The sequence below is a fragment of the Belonocnema kinseyi genome, chromosome 10 (genome assembly GCF_010883055.1).
Source record: "Belonocnema kinseyi isolate 2016_QV_RU_SX_M_011 chromosome 10, B_treatae_v1, whole genome shotgun sequence".
NCBI lineage: Eukaryota > Metazoa > Arthropoda > Insecta > Hymenoptera > Cynipidae > Belonocnema > Belonocnema kinseyi.
The window spans coordinates 3,091,996-3,106,166 of record NC_046666.1 but is presented as its reverse complement, the minus strand read 5'-3'; the positions used below and the strand labels follow the sequence as shown (position 1 = coordinate 3,106,166).

General features: G+C 26.6%; 1 protein-coding gene across 1 annotated transcript in view; it reads left to right on the top strand.

Annotated features, from left to right (window-relative positions):
- Window positions 1-7,627: 7,627 nt before the first annotated feature.
- Window positions 7,628-14,171, top strand: part of LOC117181499 (cytochrome P450 4C1-like) — a 22,927-nt gene continuing 16,383 nt past the window's right edge. Inside the window, exons 1-2 of the mRNA XM_033374240.1 lie at window positions 7,628-7,946; window positions 8,161-8,270. Coding sequence (XP_033230131.1) covers window positions 7,796-7,946; window positions 8,161-8,270 — 261 coding nt within the window. The 5' untranslated portion in view covers window positions 7,628-7,795. The remainder of the gene's footprint in view (window positions 7,947-8,160; window positions 8,271-14,171) is intronic.

The following is a 14,171-nucleotide window of genomic DNA, read 5'->3' as shown; positions in this document are numbered from 1 at the left end:
GGTTCATAATCAGCGACCCCAAAAACCTATAACATATTTTTTTTTAATTTTTTTACCGTTTTTTCTCGATTTGACCTTCAAATGACCTTCAAAAGACCTTGAACTTGAAGCGATAGAGTTCAACGGATGCCAGATTCGTAATTAGCGACTCCAAAAACCTATAACGTATTTTTTTGGATTTTTTTACCGTTTACTCTCGATTTGACCTTCCAATGACCTTGAACCTGACGCGATAAAAGTCAAAGGACGCCAGATTTGTATTCGGCGACCCCGAAAACCATAGTAAACCCGAGCTAACCTCAGAATACATGTTTAAGAGTGTCAAATCTCTCGAAAATACAGTTGGTGGGTAGTGGTGCAATCGACTCGGGATACTTATAAGATACTACCATGATTTTTTCAGATTTTTTGGTCCAAAAATAAATTAGGCCAAAAACCGGCCTTCCCGACCCTGCCCCTTTGTACAGATGCTTATTTTTAAATTGATCTGAAAGGTTTGCCATACTTAAATAAAGTCTAATCCTTCATGTAAGTGAAATTGGAAAGAGAAAAAGTTTTTGATTAATCAGTGAAGAGCAGTATCCTAGTATTAAACTATTAAGCACGGTACAGTTAAAATTTCGCTACCACCGTCATTTGAGTCTTACGGTTCTGGACTGGTAGCTTTAAAGAAAATCCGCAAGGGCGCGACGTGCCACCTCTCGCTCAACAGAAATGACGCGTCGAGTATTTAAGACAGCAGTCCACACGTAACAAAGCATAATTACCTGGAGCAGAGACTACCGTGACCAACATGGCTGTTTTTACAGAGCGAAGCTCTTCCATTGCTGCCTTCCAGCTGAAGTTTTTTTTTAAATTAATATTCGACAAATTTCGGGGAATTTTATTTACATAAATTTATCCATTTTTAAGCGTGGGATATGTTCCCCATTAAATCTTGGGTAAATTTGAGCACTTTTAAATATTTCAAACAAGTTTATGGATATTTCCGTAAACCGTCACCTGACTAGCCCCCGACTAATCTACCGTGACGCTACTGGTCGGGGGCTAGTCAGATGACCCGACCGGCCCCCGACTTTAAACGGGGTCGAATGGTCGGGAACCAGACTAGTTCCCCATTTGAATTTCTACACGAGCATGGACCCTAACCTTCAAAATATGCTGGTAGATTAAAAAAACATGGCGGCACCAAATATGGCGGCTTGAAATGAAAAATTTTTGTATGAAGATTGTACTTTCTAGAACAATTTTATTTCTATTTCCATGAAAATGTATGCCAGAAGGTTTTTCGGGTCGCTGATTATGAATATGATATCAGATTTTCAAAATTCACGATGGCGGATCCAATATTTTTAAATTCTGATAACATATTCGTAATCAGCGATTCAAACAATACCGTAGCAACAATGTTCATGAAAATTTAACAATTAAAAAAAAATGTTGGCCGCTATTTTGGATCCGCCAACTTGGATTTTAAAATCTGATGTCATATTCGTCAGCCCCATGCGTCGCCCCTACTTTTCTGTTTTCTTACGATCCGGAGGGGAATTGTCGGTTAAACTAATCCAACAGATGGCGCCACAAAAAGTAGGTCTGTCTTTTTCATTGAATTGCATTAAGAAAAAGCAAAAATAATTTAAAACTTGATGCTGTTTGAAAATAAACAAAAAAGAATAGATGAAAAAATAATTCTAACTATTACTAATTATTTAAAAAAAGAAAAAGTCATGAAAATATGTAGTTTAATATGAATAAAATTTAATTTTGAGACACACTTGGACACCAGTTCGAACTTTATATTTTTGTGATTTATTTTGCTCATATTATTGATTTTATTATTTTTTAAAGTTAAACAAAATTATGTTTTGTCAAAATTATTAATGTAGCTAATGAAAAAATTAATAATATTAAAGACTTTAATGACAAAAATATTTAAAATATATACATGATCAGAAGAATGAATAACAAATATATGACGTATATTGTATATTAAGGGAATAATTTGGTAACAAGTTAATGAAAAGACTAATAAATGAGAAAGTGGATTTAATATTATTTAATATAATGTATATATTTATTTAAATTGAACCGAATATCATATATACATTTATACAGTGCAATCATTTATTTATTGCTTAATCGTGAAAGCTTTTTTCTCGCTGCATTGAACCCCTAATAATTTTATTAAAAATTTCTTATTTAAAGGAGATTTTGAATTAAATAGTTAATTATATTATTGTAAACTTCATTTTTAACATGAAGAGACTATAAACTATTAAACTCTATAAATAAACGTGTCGTACTCATGACAGAATGTAGGAGGAAATTAACTTTTTCCTTTCAGCTTGACGCTCCGAACTTTTGTCTTCTCTATTTGTTTATTAATCATTTTTCTATTCAAAGCATGGAAAAATGAAAATTTTGTACATAACAATTTTTTAAGATTTGATAACTGTTCAGGAAAACTTTATATTGTCTAAAATTAATGTTTAGGGACTCATAAAATACAAATGATTTATTATTAATTTAATTTAATATTTAAATTATTAATAATAATTTGTTTATGATTCCATTTATTTGTTGGAAACAAATTTGATAAAGAAATTAACAAATAGTGTTATTATCGGTAAAAGTTTTTGGTGCTAAAAGTGCTGCACATTCATGTAGGAATTACGTTTAATAACAAGAATAATTCAAAAGTTTATAAAAACTATTGTTATAAGCAATTCTTGTGGCGAATTACTGCTAGTCACAAAAATATGTGAGAAGTTAACAATAAACCATTTTTATGAATAATTCTCGTGACAAATATTCAAATGTAAGGTTTTATCAAAATTTTTATTTTCTTTAATCGCTACAATGGCTACGGATATTCCTAAAAAAAGTATCTTTGATCATATTTAGTGGAATATAACAACTTACATGTTTATAAACAATTTACATAAAAAATGTCCCAATTTGATAAAACCTCAAGTTTAAATATTTTGTCACAAAAATTGTTTATAACAGTGGTTATTGTTAATCTTTCTAATATTTTTGTGACTAGCAGACATTCATCTAATAGCTTAAAACATTTCCAATGCAAGAAAATTTCTATGCGAAAAGGCAAACATTTTCAATTTGTTTAAAAAAATGTAAATTGTTACATTTTATCAAATATTATTAAATATTTATTATTTTAAGGAATACCTTAAGTCGTTCTGGCCATTGAAGGAAATTATAATTTGAAAAATCTCAAATTCTAATATTTTGACACAAAAATTGTTTATCACAGTGGTTATTATAAACTTTTAAATTATTTTTGTTATTAAGTGTCATTCCTATATTAATGGTAAGCACTTTTAGCCAAAAAATTTTTTTCTCCGATAATAAGACTTGGTTCATACTTTGACTGGAAGAATTATTAATAAAAAAATAGAGGAGACAAAATTTCCGAGAGTCAAGATCTATAGAATTTAATGATCTTTAATTTAAAACACAAAAATTCAAAATCGCAAGAAAATTGAAGGCTCTAGACATTTTTGAATGAAAAAAGTGCATTGTCTCCAACTGTGCGCCATGAGTACAGTACGTTTGTTTATAGATTTTAATAGCTTATAGTCTGTCTATTTTAGAAATAAGGTTTGCAATAATATAATTAACTATTTAATTCAAAATCTCCTTTAAATTAAAATTTTTAAATAAAATTATTAGGGGCTGAATGCAGCGAGAAAAAAGCTTTCAAAATTAAGAAACAAATAAATTATTGAACTGTATAAATGTATATATGATGTTGGATTTAATTCCTTCAAAACTTGAAATTTTAAAGATTTTCAAGGAACAAAGATTCTTTACTTTGCAACTTAAGCAGTAGTCTTACATATTGTAATTATTATTATATTTATATTGGATATAAGTAATATATTTTTCATTAATTCTTCTGATCATGTATATGTTTTAAATATTTTTGTTATTGAGGTCTTAAATATTATTCATTTTTTCATTAGCTACATTAATAATTTCAACAATAAATAATTTTGTTTAACTTTAACAAATAATAAAATCAATAATATGAGCAAAATAAATCACAAAAATATCAAGTTCGAACTGATTTCAAAATGTATCTCTAAGTTAAATTTTATTCATATTTAACTACATATTTTCATGACTTTTTCTTTTTTTTAATAATTAGTAATAGTTAGACTTATTTTTTCATCTATTTTTTTTTGTTTATTTGCAAACAGCATAAAGTTTGTATTTTTTTTTTGCTTTTTCTTAATGCAATTCAATAAAAAAGACAGACCTACTTTTTGTGGTGCCATCTGTTGGCTTAGTTTGACCGACATTTCCCCTCCAGATCGTAAGAAAACTACTCCTACATACACATACACGGCCGAGGCAGGGGGCTGTATTCGCAATCAGCGACGCAAAAATCCTTCTTGCATACATTTTCATGGAAATAGAAGTAAAATTGTTGTTCAAAAAATTACAATTTTATACACAAATTTTTTATTTCAAGTCACTATATGTGTTTCCGGTCTTTTGTTAAAACTCTTTCGTTAAAACTCTTTCGTTAAACCTCTTTCGTTAAAACTCTTTCGGTTACTTTTCGGTTAATTTTATATATATATATATAATTTTTTTTTTTTAAACCTACTTGTATATTTTGAAGGTTAGGGTTTGCAGACGCAAAAAATCCACAAATCCAAAAAATCCAGATTCTTTCGATCCGAAAATATTAATAGAAATTTTTTATTATATTTAATAATTATGCAATTTGTAGTCGAAATATGGGAACCGAATTTGAGATTGGAAGATAAGGCTTCATATATCATTAAATAAATTATAAATTCTTAAAAATAATTTTTCATAAATATCAGATTTATTACACAATAACCGCGATCAAGGCATAGTACTTTATAATAATCGTAATTTCTTCAAATCTCCAGACATATCTCTGACCTTTCTTTAAAGGTTAGTAATTAATGAATAAATGAAAATGAAACTAACGATCAAATGATTAACATATGCAGAAGCTTGTATATACTCTGCCAGACAGGAATGAATAAACAAAAACGATTAAATAAAAACTTTTTTATTATTAAAAAAATTAACGCATTGTAATTCAGGGTGGTCGTTTTAAACGAAGAAAAAATACCCGCTCATTTCCCGGTTCGCAAACATTTTTCACGGTTAATAAGCTTATACAATTTGAACTCTAAAGTTGAAAATTTTTTGCATTTGCACTAATAAAAAATATACTACAAATCAAAGCACTCAAAATGGAAATCTTGAATTTTAAACTTTTGAAATTGTAGTTTTTTAATCAAACAATTTTTCATTCAATTGATAAATAATTTACACGTAAAAAATGGAAGGTACTAATACTTTTCGAATGAATAATTTTTAATGAAATTTGGATAAACTGCAATATTGAGAATTTTTAACCTTTTTTAAAAATTATTGAGTTCAAAGATTCAGATTCAGTTCTATAAATATAAATCCACATTATTATTTTTAACTCTCTGAATTACATAATCAATTAACTTCAAAATTTCCAAAATTACATTATTTTTTACAATTTTAGGATAGAAACGTTAACAATTGAAAACTTACATTTTTTTAAACTGAAGACTTCTTAAATTAAAAATTAAATTATTTTCATCTTAAGTAGTTTAAACATACTTGAAAAGCTTCAAATTTTTATTTAAAAATCTTGAGAGAACTACTAAATGTCTTTTGAAATTAATAGAGTTTTTTCTACAAGTTTTAAAAAATTCTGCAAAATCTTATTGAATATTCTTTTTAAATAATATTCCAAAATGAAAAATTATTTTTAAATTTCCTAGGAATCTTACGAAAATGTTTTTATTCTTTTTAAGCCTTTCACAATTCTTAAAAACTTTCTAATTTTTTTTTTTAATCTGCAAAAATTGACATTTTCTTTTAAATTAGGCTGTGGCTATTTGCACCGAAATTTCGGTACAAATAGCCGATTTTTTTTACAAACTTTATTTAAATTATTTGAAATCATTTCAATTTTTAAAATAATTTTGAATCTTTTTAAAACTTCTAAATACCTTTAAAATTACTAAACTTTTTTGTTGGAAATAATAAGTGTTCAATTGCTATTTAAACACCAAAATTAAAAAATTCTTCGAAATTTTTACAGTTCAAGGTTTTCTATGTCAAACAATTCAGTTTCAAATTGTTTAATTTTAAATATTCGGTTTGATTTTATTCATCCTAAATAAACAGTAAAATATTGCTAAAGATTAAATAATTATTCTTTTTCTTAATGACAAAATTTGAAATTACATTGATTAAAATTTAAATATTTTAGACTGAACTAATATTTTTAATTTAGTATAAGCATTTATTTACAAAATACATTATTATGAAGTAATTTTTAAATTAAAAATAGTTTACAAAGTATCAATCGTATTTGTGCATTTTTTAATTAATAAGATTTTTTAATTGAAACAGTTTAATATTTAACCATAAAATCTGAACATTTTTATTTTGTACCGATTTATAATCGCTTTGACAAATAAATTGTTTTCCCCTTTTAAAAATAATTTATTTATATTTTCAGTTGATAAAAAAATATTTTTATCAAAAATTTGCGACTTCGAATGCTTTTAATTTTTAATTAGTTAAGTCTTGAAGACTTTTTTTATTAAACATTTTAGATAAAACATTTTAGATAAGACATTTTAGATAAAAATCTAAAATGGAAAATTTTGTAAGTAGATTTTCAAATTGCACACTGTAGACTGAATGATGTCATAATTGAAAAAATAAAAATTGAACTAATTATTTTTTAAACTTTTGAAATCGAACTAGGACAGATTTTTCTTCTAAATATTTGTAAACTTCCCGGTCTCAGAAAATTCCCGGTCATTGCCTGGTTTTCCCAGTCTAGTTTTAATATAGAATCCCAAAAAAACAGTTAAAATTATTTCTCTTTATAAGACCATTTCAACTATAATTACATTCTCAACATAATGGGAAGGTATTGTTTTCACCTGAAAACTGACTTTTGCGGATTTCTTTGAATCTCCACGATTCGAGAACACTGAATCCGAAAACCCCTGTTTTACGTGATGAGAATGTACTTGTTAAAGCCGAAAGAGTTTTAACGAAAGAGTTTTAACAAAAGAGAATTCACCATCACAAAAATACAGTTGTCGATCCTTTGACATTTAGTTAAAAAAATTCTGTGCGCAAATGTAGGGAAAGTAAAAAGACCGAGCGCAAAGCGCCAGAACCAACAGACTTGCGAGCGGAAACACGTGATTTTTAAAAAATTATTATTTCTCGAAAATTAAAAGTACTCACAAAAAGGTTTACATATTATCAGGAGGAAAATTAAAAACATAGTTTGAAGAAGAGCACTCTCAGCTTTCGAATCATGACTAATTATCTTATAATTTTGCTTTATGATTGTACACATTGCGAACACCTCCCGCAAAGGGGGATTTCCCTCCATCAGTTCCCTCTAGTTTCACATTTATTGAAACAGAAATGACAGTTAAAAGCAATAATCTTATCGCAAATTAAAATACATTTTAAGGAAGTAGGGGGCTCGTCTTGTAAACAAGTCATCGTTCATACATATTTTTAAATATCTCTAATAAATTAGAAGCGAGAGCAGTTGATTTTCAGACGTTGCGCTATCAACATTACCTGCTGGCTTTGCTCTCAGCGAAAAACAATCCAAGCTTACATTTTAGTTTGCTGTTTTTAAACGATCCTTTTTTTTTTAATCTAGTCACTTTTCAAATATTTTAGTATACCATTTTTCAATTACAAAATGATACTCATTTTAGTGTTCCTTGTAGTAGCTTTAGGGGTTTTTCACTATCTTGTTCATTACGATAGAAGAGGGCAACTCGTCAACAAATTACCGGGACCAAGAACCCTTCCCATTTTTGGAAATGTTTTGAGCTTCTTAGTTCCACAAAGTAAGAACATTTCCAACTGAATTTCACATTTTTTACCTAAGTTTTGCTATTTTTCAATTTTGAGTAACTTGATCAGTATTAATTTTTATTAAAACAAAAAAAAACGATGGAATTTCAAGAAACATTGATACAAATTACTGGTGGAAGAAATTATAAACTGTCTCAAAATCAATAAAAATATATGATTTTATAATTTGATTACATTTAATCGCAGAACAATTGTGGCATGTGAAGAGAAAACTAAATCAAGACTACTACCCAATATACAGGACTTGGAATTTTGGATCACCTTTCATCCACATTTGTCATCCTGACGATGCAGAAGTAAGAATTTGTTTCCTTTAAATTTACCCTTTTTTATTATAAATAAGGAATACTTTAAACCATAAAATTCATAAAAAAGGCAATGTTTTAATACAGAGTGAAATTTTTTTAATAAACAATAAAGATAACATTGTTTATTAACTTATTCAATAATTAATTAATTAAATTAATGAGTATTGATAATTTATAAATAATGAAAATAATATTAACAAGTTTTTATAATTGTAGTAATTATTAGGCCCTTTTGAAATTAAACAAATTGTAATTAAAATCTGATCGATGTTGCTTAAATCTAAACAAATTTTATTTCATATCAATATTTTTTTGTAACATTCCCTGAATTGCAAGAAATGTTATGAAAACAGTTTTTTCTTTACATTTCCCAAAAAGCAAAATATTTTATTCAACTGTTTTTTTTAAATTTTAGAATTAATTAGGCCCTTTTAAATTAAAAATATATAATCAAATTTAAAGTACCTTAATTAATGGGAAATTGGTTTTAATTTAAGACCTCATTATCTGAATTTAAGAATTGAATCTTAAGCTTAGCCAAAATCGGATAAATTTTGCTTAAATATAGACAAATTTTATTTTATTGTATGCAAACAGTTTTTTTCACATTTCCTGAAAAGAAAGACATTTTATTCCAATGTTTTTTTATTTTAGTAATAATTAGGCCTTTTTAACTTAGCAATGTCGCATTAAATCTAAAGCTCCTGGATTTAAGAAAAATTAGTATAAATTTAAGACCTCATTATCTGAATTTCAGAATTTTCTCTTAAATTCAGTCAAATGTTATTTAAAGTCAGATCAAGTTTAGTTAAATCTAGCAAAATTTTATTTTATTTGATCAAGACAGTTTTGTAACATTCCCTGGAACGTAAGAAATTTTATTTAAATATGATTTTTGCTTTTGGTAATCATTTTACTCTTTTTAAATAAGCAATACCTAATTAAATCTAAAGTGCCTAGATTTAAGAAAAATTAATTTAAATTTAAGACCTTATTATCTGAATTTCAAAAATGACTCTTAAATTCATACAAGGTGTACTTAAACTCAGATCTATTTTACTTGAATCTAGACAAATTTTATTTTATGTAAAGATTTTTTTTAACGTTGCATGAAAAGCAAGAAATTTTATTAATTTTTTTTTTTTCTATATTATTAACTATTAAATCCTTTTTAAGTTCGCGGTACTTAATCCAATCTAGAGTGCCTGAATTTAACAAAAATTAATTTTAATTTAACACCTTATTAATTGAATTTCAGGAATGTCTTTTATATTCAGCCAAATTTTACTTAAAGTCAGATCAAATTTGCTTAAATCCAGACAAATTTTATTTTATTGTATGATAACAGTTTCTTAACATTCCCTGAAAATCAAGACATTTTATACAAATGTTTTTTGATGTCAGTAATAATTAAGTCTGTTTAAATTAGCAATACATAATTAAATCTAAAGTGCCTGGATTTATGATAAATTGGTTTTAATTTAAGACCTCATTATCTGAATTTAAGAATTGAATCTTAAGCTTATCAAAATTTTATTTCAAATCAGATAAATTTTGCTTAAATATAAACAAATTTTATTTTATTGTATGCAAACATTTTTTTTCACATTTCCTGAAAAGAGAGACATTTTATTCCAATGTTTTTTTATTTTAGTAATAATTAGGCCTTTTTAAATTAACAATGTCGCATTAAATCTAAAGCTTCTGGATTTAAGAAAAATTAGTATAAATTTAAGACCTCATTATCTGAATTTCAGAATTTTCTCTTAAATTCAGTCAAATGTTATTTAAAGTCACAACAAGTCAGCTTAAATCTAGGCAAATTTTATTTTATTTAATGCCGACAATTTTGTAACATTCCCTGGAAAGTAAGAAATTTTATTTAAATATGTTTTTTGCTTTTAGTAACTAACATGTTATTGCAGCCTTTTTAAATTAGCAATAACTGATTCAATCTAAAGTGCCTAGATTTAAGAAAAATTATTTTAAATTTAAGACCTTATCTGAATTTAAGGATTGGCTCTTAAATTTACCCAAATTTTACTTAAAAGTCACATTATTTTTGCTTAAGTCTGCAGTAAATTAATGTTTAGAATACTCGAAATTTGAATTTGAACCAAATTTGTCTCAAAACTAAATTTAAGATCTTATTATCTGACTTTAAGACTGGAATCTTAAATTAAGCCAGATTTGATTTAAAACCAGATTATTTTTTCTTAAATTTAAACAGTTATAATAAGTGTAGCTCAAACCCAAAAAAAATTTTCCAATAGAAAAACAGATGTTTAAAAAATTATTAAATTTTTTATAAAGAAATAAGTGCATGCAAATGGTATTGTGGGTATTAGCCCCAATTCCTCACTTGATTCACACTAAATCTGAAAAATTTAAAGCCAAAAATATTTTTTATATTAATTTAATTAGAGATATTAAATAATTCATTATTTAATCAACAAATTTTATAAACAATTATTTGCCACATCAGGTATTTTTCTTCAATAAATAAAGTGTTTTCTTCATAATCGAATATAAACCGCTTAAAAATTACACTTAATTATCATATCTATTCATTTAATGACAATTGATTATTATTTAAGTAAACCTAATTAACAAATGCACCATTGGGGTATTTTTATACATAAAAACCTAGTTTTTTTAACGTGATCGAATGTAAATAACCAATTTATGAACTCGTAAGGACATTTATATGAATATCAATAATTATTATTGTTAATAATAATTTTTGAAACAAATGTTGACCATCTTATGTAATTAAAGACAAACAATTTCACTCTTCATGAAGCATTTACAGAAAATCATTTAACAATGACTCCTTGTCATCAATCAATAAAAATTGATGATTGTTTTAACCAAATTATTAACAAATGGATTATTTCGCTATTTCCTAACATTTAAATTTTTTAACGTAATCAATTATTAATTGCTAATTTTAAAACTTTGCTTACACACTTGGATAACGATAAACTATTATTATTGTTATTGACAATACTGTAAACAGAATTTTATCGAATCATGCAAGTGTTTTTATTTAAACAAACCTTAATAACAAATTCATTATTTAGCTATTTTCAATATTTAAACTTTGCTCTTTTAACTTAATAAAGTTTAAGTAACTAATTTTTGAACTACTCTAGAAACTTGAATAACGATTAATTGTTTTTATTGTTATTAACATAATAAACAAATTAGGCTCGTCTCGTGTAATAATTAGTACTAAATTTGACGAGAAAAAAATCGTTATCCAAGTGTCTAAAAAAAGTTTAAAATTATGAATTAAATTACTTTTCATACAAAGTTTAATTCTTGGAAAATAGTCAAATAATGCATTTGTTTACTAAGTTATAATTATTTAGTATACTTTATTATTTTTTTTAAAAAAAATTTTATATAAAAAAAATTATTTAGGAATTTGTTGCCAGAAATATTAGTTTTTTTTCAATTTCAGGGCTTTCAATTGATAATGCCATGATTATTTAACAAATTTATAATTAGTTGATAAATTATTTAACTTTTCAGACAAAATATGATAAATTATTTGATTGTTCGGGATTTATTGCTAAACATTCGTTTTGGCAATAACGGTTCTTTTAGTTGGCTGTAGCATAATAATTCAAGAATTAGGCTCAATTATAGGATTGAAAAAATCATAAACAAATCATTTTTTTATAAAAAATGTTTTATTATACCATGAAAAAAGATTTTCAACTAATGTTGCTCTATAGAATGTAGGCTGTTGCAACAATTTTCATATTATTCATGAGCAATTTATAAAACAATTAGGAAACTAAATAAAAAATTTGACCAAAAGTTTTCATTCGCGGGTTTTTCAGGTCAATGATTTCAAATCCAAAATTTAAAATCGCGGATCCAATATGGCGGACCAAAATTGCAAAACGAAACCGATTTGACTAAAAATTTCTAAGAAGGGGTTGTTAGGGTCGTTGATATGAAATCTAAAGAGAAACTTTCAAAATGCAAAATTTCGGATCCAATATGGCGGATAAAATCATAGAACAAAACCGTTCTGAGTCAAAATTGCTACGAGGGGTTTTGCTGATATTAAATCTAAACGTTGAAAATTCAAAATGGCGGATCCGGTTAGAAGCACCAAAATTGTAAAACGAAACCGATTTGACGAATTACACAGGGATTTTTTAGGTCACTGATATTAAATACAAAATTTAAAAATGCAAAATGATGAATCCAATATTGTGGCCAAAACTGTAAAATAAACCGATTAGACAAAAAATTGCTACTCGGGGGTTTTTCGGGTTGCTTGCTTCAAATCTAAATTAAAAAATTCAAAACGCAGAATAACAGATCCAATATGTCTGATCTTGCTGATTTCAAATCCAAAGCCAAAATTTAAACAATTAAAATAGCGGATCCAATATGCCGAATGAAAATTATCAAACAAAACCAATTTGATTCAAAATTGCTACCCGGGGATTTTTGGATCGATGATTTTAAATCAAGTCAAAAATCTAAAATTAAAAATGGCGGATGCAATATGGCGGATCGAATGGTATAAAAACCGATTTAGGTAAGAATTGTTATTTAGGAGTGCAATTCGGGTTTCTGTTATGTCGTTGATTAAAAACTGAAGTCAAAATATCATTGGCGTTTTTATTTTTTTGCTAAAAATATCAACTTCAACATTGACTTTGAAATTTAAAATTTGTTTTTTATACTTTTTCTACAACTTTCCAATATTAATTTTTTACTCAAATATTTTTCATTGGTACAATAAACATTCTATTGCATGAACCTTAAACATTTAAAGAAATTTCTTATTCTTCGCAAAATAGAGAAAAAAAATTTAAACACCGATTTAAAAATCTTATTAAAAATATTTTTAATTACATCCAAAATCTATGTATACAGTATTATTTTTAAAAAACTGTTATAAAATTTTGAGAAGGCGCGATTTTGCCAAATGTACAGAAGGGAGGATTTGAAAAGGAAAAAAATAAAAAAGCTCGTGACCAACGTCAATTTATTGATGTATCAATTAATTGGTTCATTAATGCGATAGACTTTGAAAAGACGTTCATAGGTCGCATCACGCCCACTTTTAATCTGAAATACGTAGTAGTTCCAATATCTCTGACGTTTCGTCCAGGCGAACGAGAATTTATCAACGGCCTCGAAAACGTAAGAAATGATGCGGTTTGTGTGTGTATTTCACACTTATTGTTAGTTTGTTTTCTTATCATCATACTATTATTTTTGCAAAATCACGTCTGCAAGATAAGATTTTCTTCGGTCATAATGAGTGGTACTTTTAAACTTTGGACCCCGAGCGGAAACGGAAAGGAGTCTAATTTTCATTCCTCGACTAATCCGAGATTAATTGATTACTCAAATGTTTCGAATTGAGAGCAATTAACAATTAATAATTTTTCAAAAAAGTTAACCGAGTAAAAATTAAATGTGTAAAATTTTTTACATTTTTTTTGGTGCTCACTACTTCCACACGGATTGAGATATCGTGTTTAGAATTTGAAAGATTAAATAAAATGCACTAAAGAACGTTTTATATACTTCAATATGTTTATAATTTCAAAGAAAGTTTATTTATAAATTGATAAAATAGGATATTACCACTCGAGTTGTAGCATTTTTCAGGTACCCAGCAAACATTGTTACAGAACATTTCTAGAACAACTCTAGAACTCGGTTGCCAGTCTTATGTAACAATTCTGTAACAGATCTAGAACTCTGCGACAACCTATCTGTAACATTTCGAGAACAATTCTAGAACTTAATTACAAATGTTGTATATCAAACCTGTAACAGATCTATAACACTGTGACAACCGATCTGTAACATTTCTAGAACATTTCTAGAACTCAATTATAAATGTCC